Source organism: Pteronotus mesoamericanus, unplaced genomic scaffold, assembly GCF_021234165.1.
Source record: "Pteronotus mesoamericanus isolate MK-2021 breed Mesoamerican mustached bat unplaced genomic scaffold, CSHL_Meso_final contig_20, whole genome shotgun sequence".
Taxonomy (NCBI): domain Eukaryota; kingdom Metazoa; phylum Chordata; class Mammalia; order Chiroptera; family Mormoopidae; genus Pteronotus; species Pteronotus mesoamericanus.
This window is the reverse complement of record NW_026555085.1, coordinates 63,001,658-63,025,724: the sequence shown is the minus strand read 5'-3', so window position 1 is coordinate 63,025,724 and position 24,067 is coordinate 63,001,658. Positions and strand designations below refer to the sequence as shown.

Below are 24,067 nucleotides of genomic sequence, written 5' to 3'. Positions count from 1 at the left end.
CAGATTCTTGAGCTGCCTTAGCTCTGGTGATTAATGCCTTCATTCCCTGATGCCAATCGCCACTCGGTGATGTTGGCATCGTTGATGCTGGCATCCGAATACCGACAGACTTGACTCTTGGCCAAATAGTAAAGATAAAGGTTATTCATCCTTTAATACAATATTTATCAAGAGTGTACCAAGCACAGGGCATAAACTCGAAGTAATTTCCAACAAGTGGTTTCATTTGGAATATATCAAATGAAATAAAGCATAAAATAGAAAGAGAAGGGAAATGTCTCTTAACAACTTCCCCAAGAGATACTGTTCAGTACAGTTTAAGTCTAATGATTATAAACTAATATGATCTAATCAAGATTAATAAAGAGATGAAGGCCAAAACATGTATCTGATGTACCTACTTTTCTTGAATACTAAGAATCAAAGAAGGAAGCTAATGAACATGAAGCTGACAGCAAACAATGTGTACACCCATGCATATGCATCAAATGATATATTTTTCTGCTCAGACTTTTTAGAAACACACCTGGCCACCTATCATTATTTTTATGACACAAATAACAAACTACTCTTGCAAATAGTTACTTGTGAGCACAGTTGTCAGTTGAGGAAACAATTTTCTGCAGGTGTAAAAATTACATTTCTCAGTAAGGAAAATTTAGGTATAGACAGTTTACTCATTAAGCCTTTAGAATTCTGTTTTTACTTGCTTTCTTTGAATAGGATTCTTTCATTTTGATCCACAAAAGTTAACCCTAAAGCAAGTGGTTCTCAAAGCTTTTGGTTCAGGATCCCTTTACACTCATACTAAGGAACCCAAAGAGCTTTTGTTTATATGGGTTCTCTCTCCTTACATGTACTGTATTAGAAATTAAAATGGAGATTTAAAAAAAATTTATTAATTTATTTAAAATAAGAATGATAAAACCATTAAATATAACCTATCAAATTAACATAAATAACATTTTAATGAAAATAATTATATTTTCCAAAATTAAAATAATTTAACAAGAAGAGTGGCATTGTTTTGCATTTTTTGCAAATCACAATAATGTCTGGCTCAGTAGAAGAGAGAGAACTCTTATATCTACTTGCACCTTCAATCTACCGTGATATGTCATTCTGATTGGAGTGTATAGGAAAACCTGACCTCACACAGATATAAAGTTGGAAAAGGGAAAGTTATTTTAATAGCCTTATCAGATAATGGTGGCTATTCTTTGCTACATGAAAACTCAGTAATAACTTCCATCCAAACAGCACACTATGGAAATTGGGGGAAAAGAGTAACTTCATATAGTGGAGAAACCAGACAAACACAACCTCAGACAAGTGTGTTAACATCAACAGTGGTAAGTCAGGTTGATAGTATACGTACTCTTGATATGATGTTTGAAAATAGTACTTGACCTCTGGGTTTTCCTGCGCAAAGCCCGTAATTTCAGTCTAATCATGAGAAAAACTTGAGATAAATCCCAATTGAAGGACATTCTACAAAATAACTGACTAGCTCTCTTCAAAACTGTCAAGATCATCGTAAATAAAGAAAGCGTGAGAAACTGTCACAACCAAAAGGAACCTAAGGAGACACGATGACTAAAGGTGATGTGATATTCTGGATGGGATCCTGGAACCGAGAAAGGACATTACATAAAAACTAAGGAAATCTAAATGAAATAAGGACTTTAGTTAATAATAACATACCAATACTGGTTCATTAATTGCAACAAATGCACCGTATTAATGTAAGATGTCAATAATAGGAAACTGAATTTGGAAGTATATGGAAATTCTTTGTACTATTATCTTCAGTTTTCCTTTAAAACTAAAACTGTTCTAAAAAACAGAGTATTTTAAAATTGTTTAGAAGTTGACAGTAGGTTTTAAAATGTAAAGTTGCAAGGTAGAATCTATTAGTGTATTTTTAAAATTCTGTTCTATTAAAACCCTTTAGACTTTCTTACGTTTTAAACGAATCTTTTGTCATGTTTGATTTTGTAAAAGTATGCAATGGTTGTTAGAAAATATTGATTCAATGAGTTATGTAGATCTTCCAAATGCTAACATATTTAATTATACAATGTCAAAATGTTATATTTGTTAATATCACCATCAATCTCATCAGAAAAAAAAATGCATAAAAATTGGGAAGCTGTCAAGTTCATGGTGGTGGCAACAAGTCTTGCAAATTCTAATTTTCACTTGTTTGCTCAAATGTTATCACTGGCAACAACTACTCTTAGTTGTTTTTCTCAAAGTGACAATCTTACTTAAAGCATTTTCAAGAAAACGTCTGTCAAACATTATGAGGAAATATCCGCCAAGCCTGAATAACCATAGTTTGTCCCTCATTCTTTCGAGTAAAAGTGGCATAGCATGAAAAAAGCGGCTAATCCAGCTAGCGACTCAAACAATTGCGCAGGTGCTTTTCCTCAGGACAATCGTACTCGATATACAGCAGAAGTGCTTTATGTGTCCTTCCCTCATTATGAAGAATATTAAAAAGACACATTCTCAAGGGTTGCTATTTCACAAAGTTGATCATTTTTACTGCGTCCTCAATGACATTGTTGAGTGAAAGTGGATTATTTTTTGCAATGATTACATAAGGAATGAAGAACACAGTATGGTTCAGTGCTATGGCCTTGATTCAGCTAAGGCTCCAGCAATTTAACCCACCATTGTTTTTGTACCATTTATTGCAAATGTCACCACAGTGAAAAAGGCAAAAGTGTCCTAGTATTATTATAGAGAGTTCTGACCTCAAGGACTCCTAAGAACCACATCTGAGAACAACTTACTTAAGCAACCATATTTCTGACTTCTCCGCTATCCTCTGGTTGTGCCAAGTAACTGTGTCAAGGTCAGGGATGAAACCTAAAAGCTCATGTCATGTCCACAGAGACAAATCTGCTTCACTTCCCTTTTACCACCACGTTGACACAGAAGGGGTTACAGGGAACTAAGACCACCCGAACGCACTCCCCTTTACCCGCCCACGGTTCCCTAGGACAGGGCTTCCCGACCTTTCTCATATCGTAACAGGGAGAGAAAATGGTAATGTTTTCAGTAAGGAGTAAAGGAATGAGGCTGCCTAAGGCTTAAGGTCCCCAGCCTGGAGGTATAGGTTCTATATAGCCTTCAGTAGGTCGTAGGGGTCAGTTGCTGTGCCCATTCCCATGGGTTTGTCAAGGAGTTGGACAGTTCTGTACTAAGGTTCTCAGTTCACCTGGGGCTCTCAGACTCAATCTCTATTCCATACCCCGCTTCATGCTCCATGGAAGGCTCAAAACTTATTCAAATGTGTAAATTCACAAAGTACCTGATTGTATTTCATGGAAGAACCAGAATTATATTAATGTAATTAATGTAACTTGATGTAACTTGTCCAGACAGTTTCAGATAAGAATGTAGTGATTAAGAGCGCAGTCTTATTCCCCAGACTACCAAGGAGTTCAAAACCTTGGCTCTGCCACTTACTAGCTGTGTGACCCTGCGATAGTAACTGAAGATCTCTGTGCCTAAATTTGTCCACCTATGAAATGGGGACAATACTACTGTCTACCTATTTTAAGTATAAAATCAGTTAATACAGTAAAAAGTGCTTAGAGCGATGCCTGATAAATGGCAATGTTTGCTATTATTATTATTATGCAGGTGCTACAGAGCCTCCTAATTGGGACTACATCTCTGAGCACAACAGTGTTAAACTGCAAATCTGCAAAGAAAGAGAATTCCAGATACACCAGTAGGCTCCGTAAGACAGGGAAGCAAGAGAGGGAGAGAGAGAAGGGAATGTCCCGGGCCTTTTTAGTGTACTTATGGCATACACCAAGAGTTTATACTCAAAATCTTCTTTTCCCTATCAAGACACAAAGAGATTCGTTTCTACCTAATATATACGTCTAAATATATATTATTTTTCCTTGGGAGGGAGCATGGTGAAAAAATAATCATTACGGACTATCGACCCATCCATTTCTTGCCAAAGGTTTTTTTCATGATGGTGTCAGGAGCTGTGGTTGGATGAGCTTGGGGCTTCAAGAGCCTCCTGGAGCAAGAGCAGGTGACCCAGAGCTGGGACTGTCGCAGGCACACCAGCTTCTTTACCTTGGGTTGGATGTGGTTTTTCTTCACCGAACAGTTTTTGGCAACTACTTAGCATGGCTCCCAAGATCATTATAACTAATTAAGAGGTTATATCTGAAGCTGAATGATTTCAAGAGTCCTCTTCACGTAAGTATTCAGTATCTGCATTGCCACAGTTATAAAGTTGAAAAGAAATACAAAATTATCATAACAAGAAAATAGTCACGAATGAACCGACCCTTAAAAACGTAGCCTGTCCTCAAACATCCCTCACAGCTTAATACTAGCACCTAACCCCAGCCATCATGTCGGTGTCTTTTGGCAGCCATGCGGCGCTTGTCTGCTGTAGCAAACGTGACACAATTACAATGCAGGTAAAACGCAAACCTAGTCATACAAAGATGCTGACCAATGAAGATCTCACCAACTTGAGCGAGAAAGGAAATCAACAAAACTTTAAAAGAAACTAATTGAAATATTCACAAATAAAAAGATTTTGAAAGAAACTCAGGAAATCCTTAAAGGTGTTTGTAAAAATGATTTTCTATGTACCTGAAAGACCAAATCATGAAGTGTGAGATATACTAATTTATTAAAACTTTGTCAAGAAAGTTATGCCAAAAATAAATAGTAATTTGGCCCTGGCTGGGTAGGTCAGTTCATTAACGTGCTGTCCTGATACAACAAGGAGGCAGGTTCAGTCCCCAGTCAGGGCACATATAAGGAGCAACCAATGAATGCATAAATAAGTGGAACAACAAATTGATGTTGCTCCTCAACAAATTGATGTCTCTCAAAAAAAAAAAAAATCAATCAATAAAAAAAATTTTAAATAGTACTTTGTTCATTGCCATTCTAAGGAATTTAGTTCATAATGCTATTATAATCCACATTTTTATCAAATAAGATAAAAATGACTTACTTTTATGTTATTTTTATTTTTCAAGATAAATTCCCAATTAATTGTCTTCCCCACTACCTTCAAACCATAGACTGAAGATTTTGATCCCTGTTTAGTAGCCTTTTCCTGGTACTAGGTCTCCTAAAGTCATGAACATATTAAAAATATAGATAAATACTGTGTTTTTATCTACTCAGTATGAGCCCCAAGAGACCGTCTCCACCTTACTACCCCCAGGCACAACTGGTCTGTCCTCCCCTTCTCACCAGGGCCCCTCAGTGGAAGAAGGAGGAGTTTTATCTTTTGGACACACAATATTTTTCTCAAGTTTATTTCTCTGGCAGAGTACATAAAACTTAAATGGAAGCCTTAATAAAATTTTTGTCTGGAGATATTAGGTTATTAGGACCGTGATAAGATCGATCCAGTAGAAGTGTGAAGGGTCCATATCGCCCAGAATAACTTTCACTAACTGGGAGACTGACATTATCACCCTGTCAGATGATCCTACTTGATCCTAAACCTTATTGATTTTGAAGTACTTTATTTCTGTAATAAAAAGTGTAAATTGGAGTCATCTCACTTGTTTAAAAATGACAAATGTACATTGGTTAGAAGTAATTAAGACACTAGCTAGCTTTTAAGAAGAGTGGTCATGAAATGGATGGCAAATACAAATGAAGACTTCTTCCCCCTTACTAAAAAATAATTGTTTTTAGTTACCTAAAAGTCAAGATAAATCAGAGATCAGCTGGAATGATAATTTATACAAAACAATTGTGTTATTATGCTTAAAGGTATGTGTAATTTGGATTTGCTTTTTCTCAAGGTTTAGAGTCAAAAAATATATTGAATATCCATTAAGTACTGAGAATTCCAGAGCTTTTAAAAGCTGTAACTCATGTCTATAATGAATCTGCAATCAAGGTCTTTCTCATTTATATGAATGCATGTATATGGACCTTTTTCTCAGTTGAATATATTATTATATAACATATATAGCACAGTTATAAATATTCACTTTCTTTGACCCTGGCACAAATAGGCCAGATAATACAGCAATAATACATGGGTAATAAGAATGAGGAATAGAAATTCTTTTGTCATACTTCCTTGGATCATGGTAATATTACTTCATCTTCTTTTTCCCACATACTAACCTCACCTCAATTAAAAAATAATAATTATCTTATGCTTCACTTTTATAAAATATTCCTAATACTGATTTTAGTTTTGTTTCTAGCAACAGTTGACAGTTCTCTCTGTATTTCTAATTTTTGTTTTAGAGTCCAAGCGCAAATTTTGTGCCAATATCTATAAAAAGCACATGGCATATACAGATGAGTATTTCCTTTAATGAGACTTTTAAATCAGTTCTGACTCTGTGAGTAGTATTTTAAAATCTGAAAGAAGCAGAGAGGAGAATATGAAGTGTTTTAACATGTGAAAGGGCCAATGAGTCTGGACGTGTCTGGATACTTACTCTCTCACACAGCTCTTCAAATGTGCAGTCGGCCACGGTTCCACAGGCTTTATTCAGCCACAGCTCTCTGCCTTGCACTTTTAGAATCCTTGGTCTAGTTACTATGGGAACATGAACAAAGACTCAATCTTGTCTGGATAATTACTATAAAATTCATCTCTTACAGATAGGAAATGCATAGCTTGATGAATAATAGCACATGATTCAACACATAAATTAGACAAAATGCTGATACAATGACTGCCACTTGAGCGTGGCATCAACCCATATACAGCAATGGAACTTATTAATTGGTCAGTGGAGATTGGGCATTGTGTTCTAAATGTATTCTCTTTCAAGAGAAATTAACTTACGTACAATCATTTTGTTTCTGAGCCAGCTCATCAAACAACTTATCCATGACAGCCTCCACATCAGCTTCACTTGTGCTACAGTGAAAAGAATAATAGAATATGAAATTAATAACACTTGAAGCCAACATCAAACAGCTGCCGGAGCCTGCTTAGCTTTTTGCCCATAAAAAAAGAGAACAGGATGTTATGCTCTAAATACAAACATTAGATTTAGAATACACTTAAAAGCAGAGAATATTAACTCTCAGGTAGATGATTCTGCCTTATTTGCATACACTGAAAGACTTCTGTGCTTCTGGCTGTTTCCAGTAATGAGACGATACAGGCAGAGTAAATCCATTAATACTATGTGTACACAATGAGAAGAAAGGCTTCTGGCTCTCTCTTGCATGCAAAACAAGAGCAAATAGACAAGGCAGTCAAGCATCCAGCAAAGTATCCTTTGAAATCTCTACCGAGAGGCTACATGTGAAATTAAATATTGAAACTGCTTTTTTAAAAAATCAAGTCAAGCCACTGACTGAGAGAGGATCAAGCATCCAGAATTAAATTACCAGCTTCGAAATACCAACTTGATGTGCACATCAGTAATTTTATCAGACTTTGAGTAGAAGGACACTTATAAACCACAGAGTTTCTCTTAACAGTGTCCTGGTTGAAAATTCAAGAAAACTCTCTCCTCCTTCTGTGACGCCCACCATTGCAGCTACTATGAAGTCAGTCTCATCGAAGAACCTTTTGTATTCTAATTAAAAATCGCCATATGGTTTAGGGAACCTACATATATACATGTGATAATACTATGGCCTTTTCTTCCTCTCACCTTTTTTTCAAGAGGAGTTGATAAATTAACAGTCAATAAAATTAAATAACTGGCAGAAGAAAGAAATGCTGTTAAAAAAACTTCAAGTGAAAATGGAAGTTTACTTCAACTTTATCTACATACAAACTTAGAATGACTGACCAATATGCTTAATTTTCACACACACATCACTCTTATCTAGGCGTAGAAGCGAAGCAAACTCAATTCTGGACATGCATCTTAATAAAGTTGTTCTGAAAATTAATATGATAAATTACTTTCTCTTTAGATTGAGCTTAAACTAAACCAAACTAATGTCTCCCTTGAGATAATTATCAGGTGGCAGGCATTTAACACACAAACGATTCTTCAACTGCTCTATAGCAAATGCCTTTAAACTGCAACAAATCACAGAGCCATTATGAAGGGCTTGGAATTGTCATATTCCAAATAATAACTGCTTCATGTCAAAGGATCTTAAAAATACCATTTGCAATGCTTAACTTTGTAGGGGACGTGATATTTGACTTACATAAAGCCTTGTACAACATTTGAACAGAACTATATTGAGATAATAAAATGACACTACAGAAAGAGTGATTAAGAGTCAAAAAAACAATTTTATTTTTTTATTCTTGCTTATTCTATTACAGTTGTCCCAACTCGTCCCCCTTTGTCCTCCTCCATCCAGCCCACACCCCACTCCCACAGTCCATCCCCACCCCCTTGTCCACGGATCATTCACACATGTTCTTTGACTAATCCCTTCCCCTTCTCTCCACTATTCCCCTCTCCCACTTTCCTCTGGCAGCTGTCAGTCTGTTCCCTGTCTCCATGTCTCGGGTTCTGTTTTGCTTGTTAGTTTACTCTGTTCATTAGCATCCTCTTATAAGTGAGATCATATGGTATTTGTCTTTCACCAACTGGCTCATTTCACTTAGCATAATGCTCTCCAGGTCCATCCATGCTGTTGCAAAGGGTAGGAGTTTCTTCTTCTTTCTTTGTGCCACATAGTATTCCATTGTATAAATGTACCACAGTTTTTTAATCCATTCATCTACTGATGAACACTTAGGCTATTTCCAACACTTGGCTATGTAAATAGTGCTGTTATGAACACAGTGGTGCATAAGTTCTTTTGACTTGGTGCCTTGGGATTCTTAAGGTATATTCCAAGCAGTGGAATTGCTGGGTCAAAAGGCAGTTCCATTTTTAACTTTTTGAGGAAATTCCATACTGTTTCCCACAGTTGCTGCACCAGTCTGCATTCCCACCAACAGTGCACTAGGATTCCCTTTTCTCCACATCCTTGCCAGCACTTGTTTGTTGATTTGTTAATGATGGCCATTCTGATCTTTGTGAGGTGGTATCTCATTGTGGTTTTAATTTGCATCACTCTAATGGCTAGTGATGTTGAACTTTTTTTTTATATGTCTATGGGCCATGCGTGTGACCTCCCCGGAGAAGTGTCTATTCAGGTCCTTTGCCCATATTTTAATTGGATTGTTTGTCTTCTTGGTGTTAAGTTATATGAGTTCTTAATCTTTTGGAGATTAAACCCTTGTCTGATGTATCATTGGCAAATATGTTTTCCCATATAGTCAGTTCCCTTTCCATTTTGTTGATGTTTTCTTTAGCCATGCAGAAGCTTTTTGGTTTGATGTAGTCCCATTTGTTTATTTTTTTCCTTTATTTTAAAGGTACAAAGAAATCACAAGAGCCAACATAAATGTCAATGCCCATGTCAAGCACGGGCGTGTTTAGATGGCTTTGCCAACCTAAGTCTTGGTAATTCATTTGGAATTGCTTTCATCTTGTGGTGGTGGTGTACATGTGCAAAACTGTTGGGGAAGTGAGCTCCTTTTTGAGAGAGAAAAAGCAGAGAGTGATGCCAGCCACCCAGAGTGTTTGCTGCCTTTCAAAAAGTTAACCTCTCCTTAGGACAGGCATGTGGCCCAATATAGGAGGAGAACTAAATTTTGATACATTACCAAGAGAGAAGACACTTAATTTCTAAAAGCATATTTGGTAAATGAACAATAGCTTACAAACTTCCTTAGTGATGATATCTTTTTTACTCCGTGCTCTAATATATTATAATATAAAGCGTGGCTCACTCAACTTTAGTCAGGCCACACTATCTATGTCATCTATGAAATTCCTCTATGCCATTTCATTTATGGTGACAGTGTATGTGAAATCACACAATTACTTTTATTATAACAGTATCTTATAAGAATTCTATTACATGATCATAAAATGTTACTCAGAAGTTACAACACACAAACTAAAAAATTTTATTGGTGTTAAGTGGCCTAAAAAATAAATATTTGTAAAAACATTTTATGGAACGTACAGTTGAACAGACTTATTCATCTATGCCAACTTGCATTTGACCTCAGAAAGTAAGTTCTACTGACCTTCTTGAGGACAGGACCTTTGTCTTCATATTGTCTTAAAAGCACAAGGGGCTAGTGTGTGTTTTGGTTTCATGAGATGTGTCTATGTTGATATAAAATAAGTAAGGACACTATGAAAGGAATGCTTACCATGATTCCAATGTATTCAAGATCCCTTAACAAATGCCTTACAAGATAATACTAGTCTTCCCACATTCCATTCAGATTTCAGATTTCTCTACTTAAGAGTATTTACCAGAGTTCATCAATTTTTTTAAGGAGGAGAATTAGAAAATAAAGTAAAAAGTAAAAAATAAAACTTATCTACCTAGATTAGTTTAAAAGATTAGGCTTTAGTTATTATCCAGGTTCATATCTGGTTTAAACATCTCTGAGTATGTATGTAATTCTAGTGAAAATTTTGGATGATTTTTAACTATTTTAATGTGTCACACAGGGAACAACTAAAGAGCTACCGTTTGCTGAGCAAGTATTATGTAGCAGCTACTCTACCTATACCACTCCCACCTCACCAGGTAGAATGATATCCTACTTTTACAGACAAGAAAACAGATTCAGAGAACTAAGTCACTTAATCTATCTCAATACATAAAAATTTAAGTTTGCTGCATCACAGAAAATATTATAAATAAAATACATAAGCATATTAAACCAGAAACATAGTGGCAACATTTGTGGCATACATTTAATATTACCAATGTATTAAAAAGCTCCAACAGATTAAAAAAACTGAATATCCCAACAGAAAAACTGTGAAAGGACCTGAACAGGCAAACTACATAAAAAATATAGCTCAATGGGCAAGAAGCATGTGTAAAATTGTTTATTTTTACTAGTAACAACAAATGCAAACCAAGACCATAAGATGCCACTCTTTTATCCAAACTGGCAGAGATAAGGAAAAAGATAAAATACTCAGAGCAAATGTAAGTATGGGGGAAAAGAATGCTCTCTGCACTGCTGAGAGGAGTGTAAAATTGGTACAAGGTCTCATTCAACTGGATAATGTGTAATAAAAGTACTATAAACATGCATCTCACATCACCAGCTATTCCACTCATGGGCGTTTCACCTATAAAAATGGTAATGGTTAACAAGCATAAGGATGTTCACTGTGATACTATTAACATAAAAATTTTTTAAAAAGAACCTAAATGCCCAATGATAGAGATTGTGATGAAGTACATTTGTATGTAACCATACAATAGAATATTATGCAGTTTTTGAGTGCAACTTTTCCCTCTTGTCCTGGAATTGCAATTGAAGGCCCCAAGTTGATGGCTATAAGGGTTAAGTACCCTCAAATTCTAAAGAGCATCAACAATGAGCCACCAATAACAGGATCCATATTCCCACCCCAATGGTAAATGAAGAGGGGAACCAGACGTACTCCAAATAACCCCCCTCCTAGTCCCCACATCACAGTGTTTTTATAAGGAGGGGAAAAGGGTCAGGAGTCACTGTTCTTCGTGTCTAGGATTTGTGATGACCAGTTTCCCTCCCGTCTCCGTAGGAAAGAAGAGGGGGATTTACCCTCCCCAAAGGCAAGCGATGCAGGGGAAGGGTGTTCTAAGAGAATCACTTAGAAAAACTAGGGGAGTCTGGAGGAAAACAAGACTCCCCTAATTGCTTCCCTTACTTGAATGAGTAGAATTTTAGTAGTTTAAGAAACCAGAACATGGAAGAAGGGGTGCTGAGCCACAATGAGGCAAAGCAGTTCTCACTAAAAAACTCTAAAAGTTCGGCACTACTAAGCACTTCTAAGCAAACTCAAAGAGACAGGTAAAGGCTTAAGTTAGAAACTGCCTGAAAATAAGACAAAGGCAGTTCTGTCTTACCTGGACAGCCAGCTTCCTGCACCTCCTCCATTCTACCATCTGGGATAGTTTAACAATGAAGAAAGGGGAAGAGATGCCATATTGAAAACTTAGATACTAAACAGTGAAACCAGCTTCCCCACCTCTTCACCACCCAGATCCTTGCCAGCCAAGCATCCGTCCCAAGAAGTAAACAGAAAGATTGAGATGAATAGCCAAAGAAGGACTTGCCTATACTGACATTTGAGGGGCTCTTCAATGTAAACCTGACCCAAATGATGCTCACTAATTAATAAAACCCTATCTCATACACAGAACTAATAATGAACTTTTTAATGCCTCATTCTTAAATGTGCGTCGACAACCCAGTATTTCAAGGCATTTAAGTAAAGCCTCTGGGATAAAAGATAGAGGTAAAAACAAACAAACAAACAAACAAAAACCCAGAAAAAAGGATCTTGAAGAAAGCAAATAAAAAATAGAGACCAGAAGGGAAAAATACACTCCAATATGTGTAGAGACGGGAGGATTTTGTATGCATAAAACAAAGGATGCTGTAAACTAATAAAACAATTAGTGAATAAGAAAGCGCTCTAAAAATTACTGCTAGATTAAAAAAAAATTCGGGGAAGGAACTGGAAGAAAATGTTGAAGTAACCTTTCAGGTATTGGAGCAAAAAGACAAAAAGATAGAAAATAGAAGAGAAAATAAAAGAAGCAGAAGATCAATCCAGAAGGTTCAATATCCAACAAGAAGAAGCTCTAAAAACTGTGGAGAAATGAAGAAGAAAAAATGAAAGAAAAAATAAAATTAAGTTTCCTAAAATTGAAGGACAAGATTTTTTCAATGTTGAAAGAGTTCAATGAACTCCCAGCACAAAGAACAGGGATGAAAGCTCCATTCCAAGGCACACTGTCATAAAATCTCAGGAAATCAATAATAAAGAAGGAATATCCTAAAAACTTCAAGAGGAAAAACCAGGTCAACTACAAAAGGTCAAAAATTATTCACAGCAATTTACTTAACAACAGCAATAACGGAAACTTGAAGATAATGGTACAGTGTTTAAAATTTTCTAAGGAAACATTGTCAAACTATCCATGACCAGCCAAGCTATTAATCAAGCAAAATAAAGGCATTTTCAGACAGATGAGCCCTCAAAAATATATTTCCCATATAGCCTTCTCAGGAAGATACTAGAGGGTGTGCTCCATCACAATACAGAGAAGGGTTCTGTTTTTAGTAGGACCACGTAAGCTCCGCCCCAACAGGCCTCCTGCTGATAGCAGCAATAAACTGGACAAAATACACAACAGGGGACCTGAAGGCATCACACAGTGAAGAGAAGCAGGCAGATTCTGTGGGGAGCTAACACTTGGGAGAAAGGAAAAACATGGGGTAAGTTAACCATTTTATAGCTTTCAGACTGAAGACAGTAAAGTCAGTACTGTTCATTCATTATTGGCATATAAAAAAAGCAACTGATTTATGGATATTAACTTTGTATCCTGCTACTTTACTGAATTCATTTTCCAGTTCTAGAAGTTCCTTGGTGGAATCTTTAGGGTCCTCTATGCATAATATCACATCATCTGCAAAAAAAGATAGTTTTACTTCTTCATTTCCTATTTGGGTGCCTTTTATTTCTCCTTCTTGTCTGACTTTTGTGGCTAGGACTTTCAGTACTATGTTGAATGAGAGAGGTGAAAGCGGGCATCCCTGTATCGTTCCTGGTCTTGAGCGGAATGTTTGTAGTTTTTGCCCGTTGAGTATGAGGCTCAGTGGGTTTGTCATAGATTGCCTTTATTACATTTAGGTATGTTCCCTCTGTTCCCACTTTGTTCAGCTATTTTATCATGAATGAGTGCTGGATTTTATCAAGTGCTTTTTCTACATCTATTGATAGGATCATGTGTTTTTTAATTCTTCATTCTGTTTATGTTGTATATCATGTTTATTGATTTGCAAATATTGTACCAACCTTGCATCCCAGAAATAAATCCCAGTTAAATCCCAGAAATAAATCCCATAGATTTTAGTGTCTATGTTCATCCGTGATATCGGCCTAATTTTCTTTCTTGGTAGTGCCTTCATCTGGTTTTGGAATTAGGATAATGCTGGCTTCGTAAAATGAGCCTGGGAGTATTCCTTTCTCTTGAATTTTATGAAATAGTTTGAGAAGGAGAGGTGTGAGTTCTCAGAATGTTTGGTAAAATTCACCGGTGAAGACTTCCAGTCCAGGGCTCTTGTTTGCTGGGAGTTTTTTAATTACTGCTTTAATTTCACAAGTTGTAATTTGTCTATTCAGATTCTCTGATTCTCCCTGATTTAGTTTAATAAAAGGGTGTACAGGAGGTAAATGGTAATGGAAAAAATACAATTAAAAAATAAACTATTAAGAAAGAAAAAAAGAAATGAAGTCAGTATTGCTCAGGGCAACAAAAATTCCAACAGAAAACTCGCAATCCTTCTGGTATGAAGAACCAGAGGAGTTGCGGGGGAGCGGCTGGCAGGGGGGGCATGTCATCACACATCTGGAAAACCAGGGGGAATCCCAGCAAGTGTTTCCAAGCTCCCGAGACATTAGTTAATATTGAAAATTCCTGAAATCCTAAGTCATTCTGTATTTATCTATTTTGTTTTCAAATAATAATGAGTGTCCACAATAACAAACAGTGAATCATTTTTCTATCATAGGGTTATACTAAAAGTTTCCCCAGTTTTCTGTAAAATGACAATATAACAATAAATTCATGGCTTACCACTATTATAAACCAATGTATTATGACAAGATTACATATTTTAATAACACATAAAAATGATATAGATTTTTGATAGTAGAAAAAATGAAAAGGAAACATTAATACAAAATAAATTCAAAATACAATTATTTTAACATTTAAATATCTCAAATATTTACTATGTAAAAGTTATCATTTTTAAAATTAAAGGTTTTTAAAACACAAGCATTAATTACCTTATCTTATAGTCCTGATCTTTGCTGGTTGACAAACATTTCAGACATAAGAAAATGTCATTTTGAAGATACGGATTAAATCATTAAGAGTATGTCCTAAATCATTCACAAGTTGAGTGTTTGGGTACATATTGCTTCACATAAGCTCATTTCTTTAATTAATATGAGTCTGGTTTCAATATTACCTCCTTAGAGACCCTATTTCCAAATACAGGTACATTGAGGGGTTAAGGCTTCACTTATGAACTTTGGAGAGACACAATTCAGTCCTTAACAACAAGCATTTGTATAGTTTACAGTTTGGAGTTTCTATGAATAGCGCTATGCTGAACATTCTAGTACATGCCTTTCATAAGCTTATGTATATGTGTCTGTTGGATACATAACTAGTAGTAGAGTTACTGCTCATAGGGTAGACCTATGTTCAGCTTAGTAGATACTGACAGATTTCCACAATGGTTGTAGCAGTTTACTTGCCAACATTTGATATTTTCCATCTATTCCATTTTAATGATTATGATAAATACATCATTAATTCTTTTAATGTAAGTTGCCTCAAATTGTTTTGGAAATGGGTGGGGCATAAAAATACATATGTAATTTAATCAATGCAAGTTAATCCAGAAGGATTTTCTTAGTAACATGTCATAATACACATAAAAATTTTATATCCATTTTTCCAAACATCTAAGATTGCTTGACATTTTTAAGTAGGAAATTTCAAGAATATAACTTTTTGTAAAAATTCCCGCCAGAAAGATTTTGAATTTCAAAAGAGGGAAAAATGGTATTTATGTTAGAGAAAACTGGAGTAACAGCAGTGAGTCTACAACTCCAGTGCCCTCTTGTCAGTTTTCCAGTGAAACTATTTAAAAATACAGCAACACTACCTTACATTAAAAATCTATACTCAGAAATACACTCTTGCCTGTGAAACTCTAAAAAAAAACCAGGGTCAGCTAGTTTTTTTAAAAATTAAGAGTTTGGGACACAAGACCTAAGGTCAGCAATAGGCATATTCAGGAAATAAATGTACAAAACAATACCCATGGATGTAGATTATAAAAAATTACAAACAGAGATTCAAATTAGACTCAAATTACAAACATAACTGACCGATAAACTTGTGGAAGGAGTAAAACCTGGTGGTCAACAGCAGCTGCATGAAAATGCTACAGCCAAAAGATGGTACTAAATTAAACATGATTTTTTCTGTGTAAAAGGGAAGTAATTCAGAGTTCTCTTTTGAGGTTACAAGAATATCATGTCACATAGCATGGAAGAAAATGTTCTATTCAGCTTTGTGTGGTTCCATTTTAACCACAAAGAGGTATATCTTAAGGAAGGGTGACTTGGGTAACATCAGAATGATCAGGAGAAAACACAGGAATTAAGCTCAGATGTTACGAAACATATCCCCTTTCCTTTCATGAGGGGCGACAGAAACACAAGCTCCTACAACTGAGTACTGATAAAGAATTTAAGTGACTTCCTTTAATTCTGGGTAATTGTTCCTTTGGTGAGATGCTACTGTATAGCAGTCCTATGTGCAGATAAAAAGCAAAATAGAAAATCTGCCCACAGATAATCAAAAGTTGACCACAGTAAGAGAATTAGAGTCATTTCTGAAGAAGAAGCAGAATCACTCTTTTCTTATGCTTTTGGTTGGGAGGTAGGGTGTTGGGATCCCAAGCAGAGCTCAAACTCTTTTTCCTTTATAATTCCCTGGTAATAACCAATCTATTTTATTGCTTCCATCACCTTTTGTTAAGCTCAGAAGCTGCAGTGGAGGGGCAGGTTTTATTTTCTGTTGAGTAACTCCACTGTGTCTTTAAGTCAGAACAGCCCTGGAATCAACCACTATTTTGTTGCCAGGAAATTTAATTTGGCATTAACTCACACAAGAATCCTGTGAGTACAGTACCCTGGATTAAAAGCCTGATTGCTTCGAAAGTATGAGAATCATGATTTATTTTACCATGTCATATTGGTAAACAAAAAGGAAAGTAACCAGTCATTCCAATTTTGAGAAAATTTCTATAGCTGAAATCAGGCATTCAACATAAAACTTAGACTCAAGAAATAGAACACGTCAAAAAAAGACCTTATTATTGCTGGATCGTTTGAAATTCTCAACAAAAATTTCAAACAAGTGGAGGCTTCTAGAAGAGGGTCACACATGAATTTAAATGGAAATTAATTTCTTCAAGAACCTCCCACTTCATTAGAATTGACTCAGGGGAACAGAATGCTACCCACACTTTGCCCCTTCATCCCCTTTTAAAAATCAACAGCTTGTTAAGGTATCAACAAGTAGAATAGGGTTGGCTTTCCCTGGTCCCTCTCTCTCCATGTTCTCTATTCCAGAGAGCCAAAGTTGATTCAACGAGGGAGAAATTTCCCCTTCCTCTTAGAGTTCTTGTGCCAAATTTTCCTGGCAATGAGCCTTCTCACTCTACTGATTCCTTGTGCATTCATGCTGTACAGCTCTTTGTGCTCATACCAAACATAATCTGGGGCTGGAGGCAGGTCCAAGATTAAGTTGGTTTATACTTGCCTTAATATAAAACAGACTTGGTTGCATTTCAAATCCTGTAGGCTTGTTTTACATAACGGAATCAGTTGTTAGGATGGATTTTGTCCTAGTATTTATCTTCTTCTTAATCACTCAAAGGCTTAATTGACTGTTCAGAGATCCATTTCAGTCTCTAAATTTCCCACCCTTCTAATCATCAGCAGAGTAACTTACCTAGTTCCATTAATCTTGACCTGTGTATAATACCGAAAGTGGGATCTAGCACCTTTTCCTCTCAAATTCCAGACCTTCACTCCTCATCTTCTCAGCCCCAAACTCCATATAAAATTTCTATCAAATTTATATATTGCATTTCCTCCCATATAAATCAGTGATGTAACATGCAGAACTACAAGTTAGTAGATCCAAAATATATTTCTCTTTTTCATAAAATTTCAGAAAGGCTATACTGATTGAAGATTTTCAAAAAGATAAAAAAGCTAGGAAGTAAGAAGCTCTAACTCCTCTTCAGGAGAAGATGGTCACATCTACCTATGAAAGAGAAGCCAAGGAGTTTTAACAGATTTAAAAAAAAAAAGTATACAGCAAGTAACTAAAGAACTGGGACTTTTGCCAGACAAGTTTTTCTAATGTTGAAGTTTGACCTATAGTTATAAATGTGATCTATTTGAAGATGAAACAATAATAAGAATTCTAAGAAAATATAAAAACCTTATCCTGTACTTTCATAGGTGTAAGTATAGATGTTATCTACTCATGTACATATTATATAATAGCTTATTTATACTTTACTACATGAGTACAGCCATACAATTGAATACTTTGTCAATGTGTTCAGCTAGAAATGGTGGGCTTGCTCTACTTTAGTCCTGTATGGCTTGTTAGAAAACAATCACTGTGACATGCTACTGTCAAATGACAGTTTCAATAAAGGAACAGAAGATAAAAGTCGTGCTGAGCTGACTGATGGAAACTGATATTGAAGTCTATACAAAATGAATTTCTTTTGCTGCTGTACCACTTTTTAGGTAGTGTTTCAAATAGTTTCTAAAGACCTTGAAATTAATTTTAATTCAGTAGTCCTTAGTTAACATATGATTACAAATATTTAAATGTGCATCTAAATTATGTCAAATAGGACATTTTTGTGATTTTAACAGACAAAATAAACAGGATATAAAGCTGACTATGCCCTACAGGATATAAAGCAGAAAGCTGTTTCTTTTACTTATATGCAGTTGTAAGTTTGTAATATCACAGAGCCTTTCTCATTCATAAAATAGCAAGAGGTGCTCTTATGAGAAAGACACTAATGTGCATCTACTTTTGAGAACAAACTATAATTTCCCCTATTGCAGCCTTTTCCCTATAGGTGGACTTAGAGTACAGATTTATTACCATTCCTGACCTTTGCAACAAATGATGCTTCATTTTGAATTTTAAACAACATTTCAATGTGAATGAAACTTCATACAAGAAAAAATAAAAAATATAGTGAAGAAGTCATTAAAGCAATTAAAGTATGGAGATCCAGGATGGTACTGGAGTAGGTGGAAGCTACACTCACCTTTTCCAAGAACCAAACTGGAAGTAAAACTAAAATATAGAGAAATCAACCTGAATAACCAACTGAAGAGCTGATGAAGAGAAGTCTTATAAACAAGGATTTACAAAAGAAGTCAAATAGAGACTGGTAGGAAGGGCGGAGATGTAGGAAGGGTGGAGATGCAAAAAAGGCTAGCCCCGCTCCCATGTTCATTCGTTTGGTGGATGAGATTCCAGAGGGATATCTCAGCTGTGTGGATTCACTCTGAGAAGCATAGGCTCTAAACCACATGCTGGGATCCCCAGCCTAGGGCACCCGAATTGAGAAGAGGTACCCACATAAAATCTGCTTGTGAAAGTCAGCTGTGTGCCAGAAAGAGATGGGAATCTACTTGAGACACAGGCAACCACTTAAAGGGCCAATGCACAAAATCTCATTCACGCCACTCACCCTGGGCTCTGGCAGAGGGATGGCAGAGTGGACCAGAGTCCTGGGAGGAAAGACTGGGGTTTGTGGCTCTGGGGAGAGAGCTGAAAGGACAGCTGCCAAGACTCCCTGTGCTGACTCACTCTGCTGCAATACAGACGCTAACTTTCTTGGGTAGAGCATGTCCATCACATGGCATCAGCCTAAGGAAATGCAATAGCCCCACCCTCTGCTCTCCCTGTCAACTTACCCTGTGAAGCTTTTACTCTGCTAGAGTCAGCTGTGTGAACCAGGGTGTAGAGATCTAGGCAGACTCAGGGGGTGTCAGTAACTGAGTCGTGTGGCTTTGGAGCAGAGGCCATTGTCCTCACTTTCCCACAAACCTGACTGGAGCCTCCCCTTCATGGGAGATCTGCTAACGTCACTCTATGGATCCCAGCAGGTGGCCTTACCGTCTTGACTCTTGGTGACTCCTTCCTACCAAGGTCTGGGCAGAGTTGGGGACAAACTGAGTTGTGTGGCTCTGGAGCAGGGGCCACACCCCAAATTCTCCCAAACCTGACCAGCACCTCCCCTTCTCCTGAATCCCAGTGGCCCCCCACTGCCAAGATTGGGCTTCTGGCAGAATCTAGGATAGACTTTGTTGTGTGGCTCTAGGATGGGAAAATTTTTCCCATTTAACCAGCATAGAACCTTCCCTTCACATGGACAAATCTTGGTCTGTTTGGGCCTGAAAAACTCTGTTGACCTCACCCTGATGACTTCCTGAGGCCTGGCCCCACCACAAAGGGGTGCGAGCACCAGCATGTGGCAGCTACATTTGGTATATCTGGGGCATTTGCTGAATGGCCACAGACCCAGCACTGGCACTGAGTTTGAACCCATGAAGATATGGTGGACACCTCTTGCCCCTACCTAGTGATTCACTGAGAAAATATTGCATGCAAACTGAGTACTGCTAGAAGCTCTTTCAGTGACTGAGCATAACAGGCAGCTGGCAGGTGGAGGCAGGCAGATGCAAACCTTGGGAATTCCTAAAAAGCAGAACTTTCACTGACTTGCCCCTGGTCTTGGTGCTGGTAAAAAACCAGCTTTGGTGCATAGTTTGATTGTTCCTATGGACACCCAGGCACAATATAGGCAGCCCAAAACTGGATTGCTCTGTAGCTTCAAACAGGCTGTCCAGGGCCAGTCACAGGTAGCATCTGATAATGGTATGCACCAAAATACCTCCAAAGAGGCCTCAGAATCAACACACCCAGTGGACGGCTTCAGACAACATCGGAGCAGGATCTAATTAGCTTCGCAAGTGGCATATCCAAATGGAGATCTTAACAGGCACCAGATCCTACTGAGACAAATTCTGTTTCATGTGGTCAGCACCTGCACAGCAGCTCATACACTGTGGTCAGGGTAAATCCTCACTGTTAGCCAGCCTGAGGGTTGACCCCACACACAAATGGGCCAATATGAATCAAGACTCAATTACAACAGAAAAGCTCACATAACCCACACAAGGGACATTCCTGGAGCATCCATCGTAGGTGATCCAGGAGACTGTGTCATGGGATCCCACAGGAGACCTACTACATTAAGCCACCCTATCAAGACTGGGAGTCACAGCAGATCTACCTAATATACAGAAACAAACACAAAGAGGCAGGTAAATGGGGAGACAAAGAAACATGACCCAAATAAAAGAACAGAAGAAATCTCCAGAAAAAGCTAATTAAACAAGGCAAGCAATTACCAGACACAGAGTTCAAAACAATGGTTATAAATATGCTCAAGGAACTTAGGGGGCAAATGGATGAAATTAATGAGAACTTTAAAAAAGAGGCAGTAGCCCTGGCCAGGTTGTTCAGTGGACTGGAGCATCACCCCATACACCAAAAGGTTGCGGGTTCAATCCCCAGTTGGGGCATGTATGGGAGGAAACCAATCAATGTCTCTCTCTCTTTCTAAAATCAATAAACATATCCTTAGGTGAGGATTAAAAAAAAAGAGATAGTAAGCACAAAGATGGACATAGAAACCATTAAAAAATAGAAATGAAGAATACAATACTGAAATGAAAATATACTAGAAAACATAAAACAGAGGAAGAAGATTGAATCAGCAATTTGGAAAACAAGGTAGACAACAATAGCCAATTAGAGCAAAAAAAAAAAGAATTTTAAGAAATGAGGATAGTTTAAAGGACCTTTGAGATGACATGAGGCATAACAATATCTGCATCATAAGGATACAAAAAGGGGAAGAGAGAGAGGAAGGGATCAAGAACTTTTTTGCAGAAATAATGACTTAAAAATTCCCTAACTTGGTGAAGAAGAAAAACATGGAAGTCCAGGAAGCACAAAGAGTTCCAAACACAAGGGACTCAAAGGATCCCACACCAAGACACATCATAATTAAAATGGCAAAGGTAAAAAACAAAAAGAGAATCTAAAAAGCAGCAAAAAAAAGACACTTAGTTACCTGCAAGGGAGCTCTCATCAAATGTCAGATGATTTCTCAATAGAAACATTTCAGGCCAGAAGCAATTGGCATGAAATAGTCAAAATGCTAAAAAGCAAGTACCTACAACCAAGATTACTTTACCCAGCAAAGCTATCATTTAAAATTGAAGGAGAAATAAAGAGCTTCCAAGACAGAAAGCTAAAGGACTTCATTTCCACTAAAACAGTATTATAAGAAATGTTGAAGAGTCTTCTTTAAGACGAAGAAGAAAACAGAGGAACACAGTTAAAAGAAAAAAATAACAATGCATACGTACCTATCTAGAATCACTTTATATGTAAATGGCTTAAATGATTCAATCAAAAGAGAGAGGGAAGCTGAACGGATAAGAACACAAGACCCATATATATGCTGTCTTCAAGAGATCCACCTCAGAATGAAAGATACACACAGACTAAAAGTAAATGGATGGAAAATGATATTTCATGAAAATGGAAATGGGAAAAAAAGCTAGAGTAGCAATATTTACATCTGACAAAACACTTCAAAACCAACGCTGTAATAAGAGACAAAGAAAGACACTACATGTTAATAAAGAGAGAAATTCAACAAGGGGATGAAACCATTGTAAACATTTATGCACTTAACATAGGAGCACTTAAATATACAGAAACAAATCTTGATGGACATAGAGGGAGAGGTCGACAGTAATAGAGTCATAGTAGGGGACTTAAAACCCTCTTGACTTCAATGGATAGATTTTCCAGAGAGAAATGTATAAACAAACAGAGCCTTAAATGATACACTAGATCACATGCATTTAATTGTTATCTTAAGGACCATTCTGCATCCTTAAGAACATTTCACCCAAAAGGTGAACATTTCACCACTCTGCATCCTTAAGAACATTTCACCCCAAAGCAGCAGAATTTACATTCATTTCAAGTGCACATGGAACATTTTCTAAGATAGACCACATGTTAGGACACAAACCAGTCTCAATAATTTAAGAAGACTGAAATCGTATCAAGCATCTTCTCTGGCCATAATGGTATGAAATTAGAAATCAATCACAGGAAAAAAAACTGAAAACACACAAAGTCATGGAGGCTAAATAACATGTTACTAAACAATGAATAGGATAACAATGAGATCAAGGAAGAAATCAAAGACACCTTGAAAGAAATAAAAATGAGAACACAACAACCCAAAATCTGGATCACAGTGAAAGCAGTCCCAAAAGGAAAATTCATAGCATTACAAGCCTACCTCAAGAAACAAGATCTCAAATAAACTATCTAACTTTACATTTAAAGAAACTAGAAAAACAACAAATAAAACCCAAAGTGAGTAGATGAAATAATACAGATATGAGCAGAAATAAACAAAACAGAGTCTTAAAAAACAACACAAAAGGTCAATGAAACCAAGAATTGGTCCTTTGTGAAAAAACACACAAGATTGACAAACCTTTAACCAGACTCATTGAGAAAAAAAGAGAAAACTCAAATAAACAAGAAATTAAAGGGAAAAAGTAACAACAGACACCAAAGAAATATAAAGGATTGGAAGAAAATATTCCAAAACACTATATGCCAACAAGCTGGACAATCTGGATGAAATGGATACATTCCTAGAAACACACAATCTTCCAAAACTGAATTAGGAAGAATCAGAAAATCTGAATGGACAGATTACTACTAGTGAAATTGAAGCAGCAATTTAAAAAACTCCAAACAAAAATCCTAGACCAAATGGCTTCACAGGAGAATTTTACCAAACCTTCAAAGAAGAACTGACATCTATCCTTCTCAAACTATCCAAAAAACTCATGAAGAGGGAAGACTCTCAAGCTCATTTTATGAGGCCAGCATTATCTTAATTCCAAAAACAGGATAAAGACACTACAAAGAAAGGAAATTATAGGCCAATATCACCAATGAACATAGATGATAAAATCCTTAATAAAATATTAGCAGACTGGATCCAACAAGGAATGTTTCTCCCCAAAAGGTTTGGAGGGAACATGATACTCCCAAAACTTTGGTTTTGGATTTCTAGCCTCCAGAAGTGTAAGACAATAAAATTGTTGTTTTAAGCTACCCAGTTTGTGGTAGTTTGTAACAACATCCCTAGGAAACTGATGCAGATGTCTATGATCAAAAGGTGCTGGCACAAATGTGGAGAAATGCAATCCTCATACACTACTGGTGGAACTATAAAAATGGTACAGCTGCACTTGGCCACACATAAAAA

General features: G+C 36.7%; 1 protein-coding gene across 2 annotated transcripts in view; it reads right to left on the bottom strand.

Moving 5' to 3' along the window:
- AFG1L (AFG1 like ATPase) overlaps positions 1 to 24,067 on the bottom strand; it is a 197,605-nt gene that overhangs the window by 24,380 nt on the left and 149,158 nt on the right. For both annotated transcript variants that reach the window (XM_054569795.1, XM_054569796.1), the window contains 2 exons: positions 6,831 to 6,901; positions 6,474 to 6,574 (listed from right to left, as the gene is read on the bottom strand). In XM_054569795.1, coding sequence (XP_054425770.1) covers positions 6,474 to 6,574; positions 6,831 to 6,901 — 172 coding nt within the window. The remainder of the gene's footprint in view (positions 1 to 6,473; positions 6,575 to 6,830; positions 6,902 to 24,067) is intronic.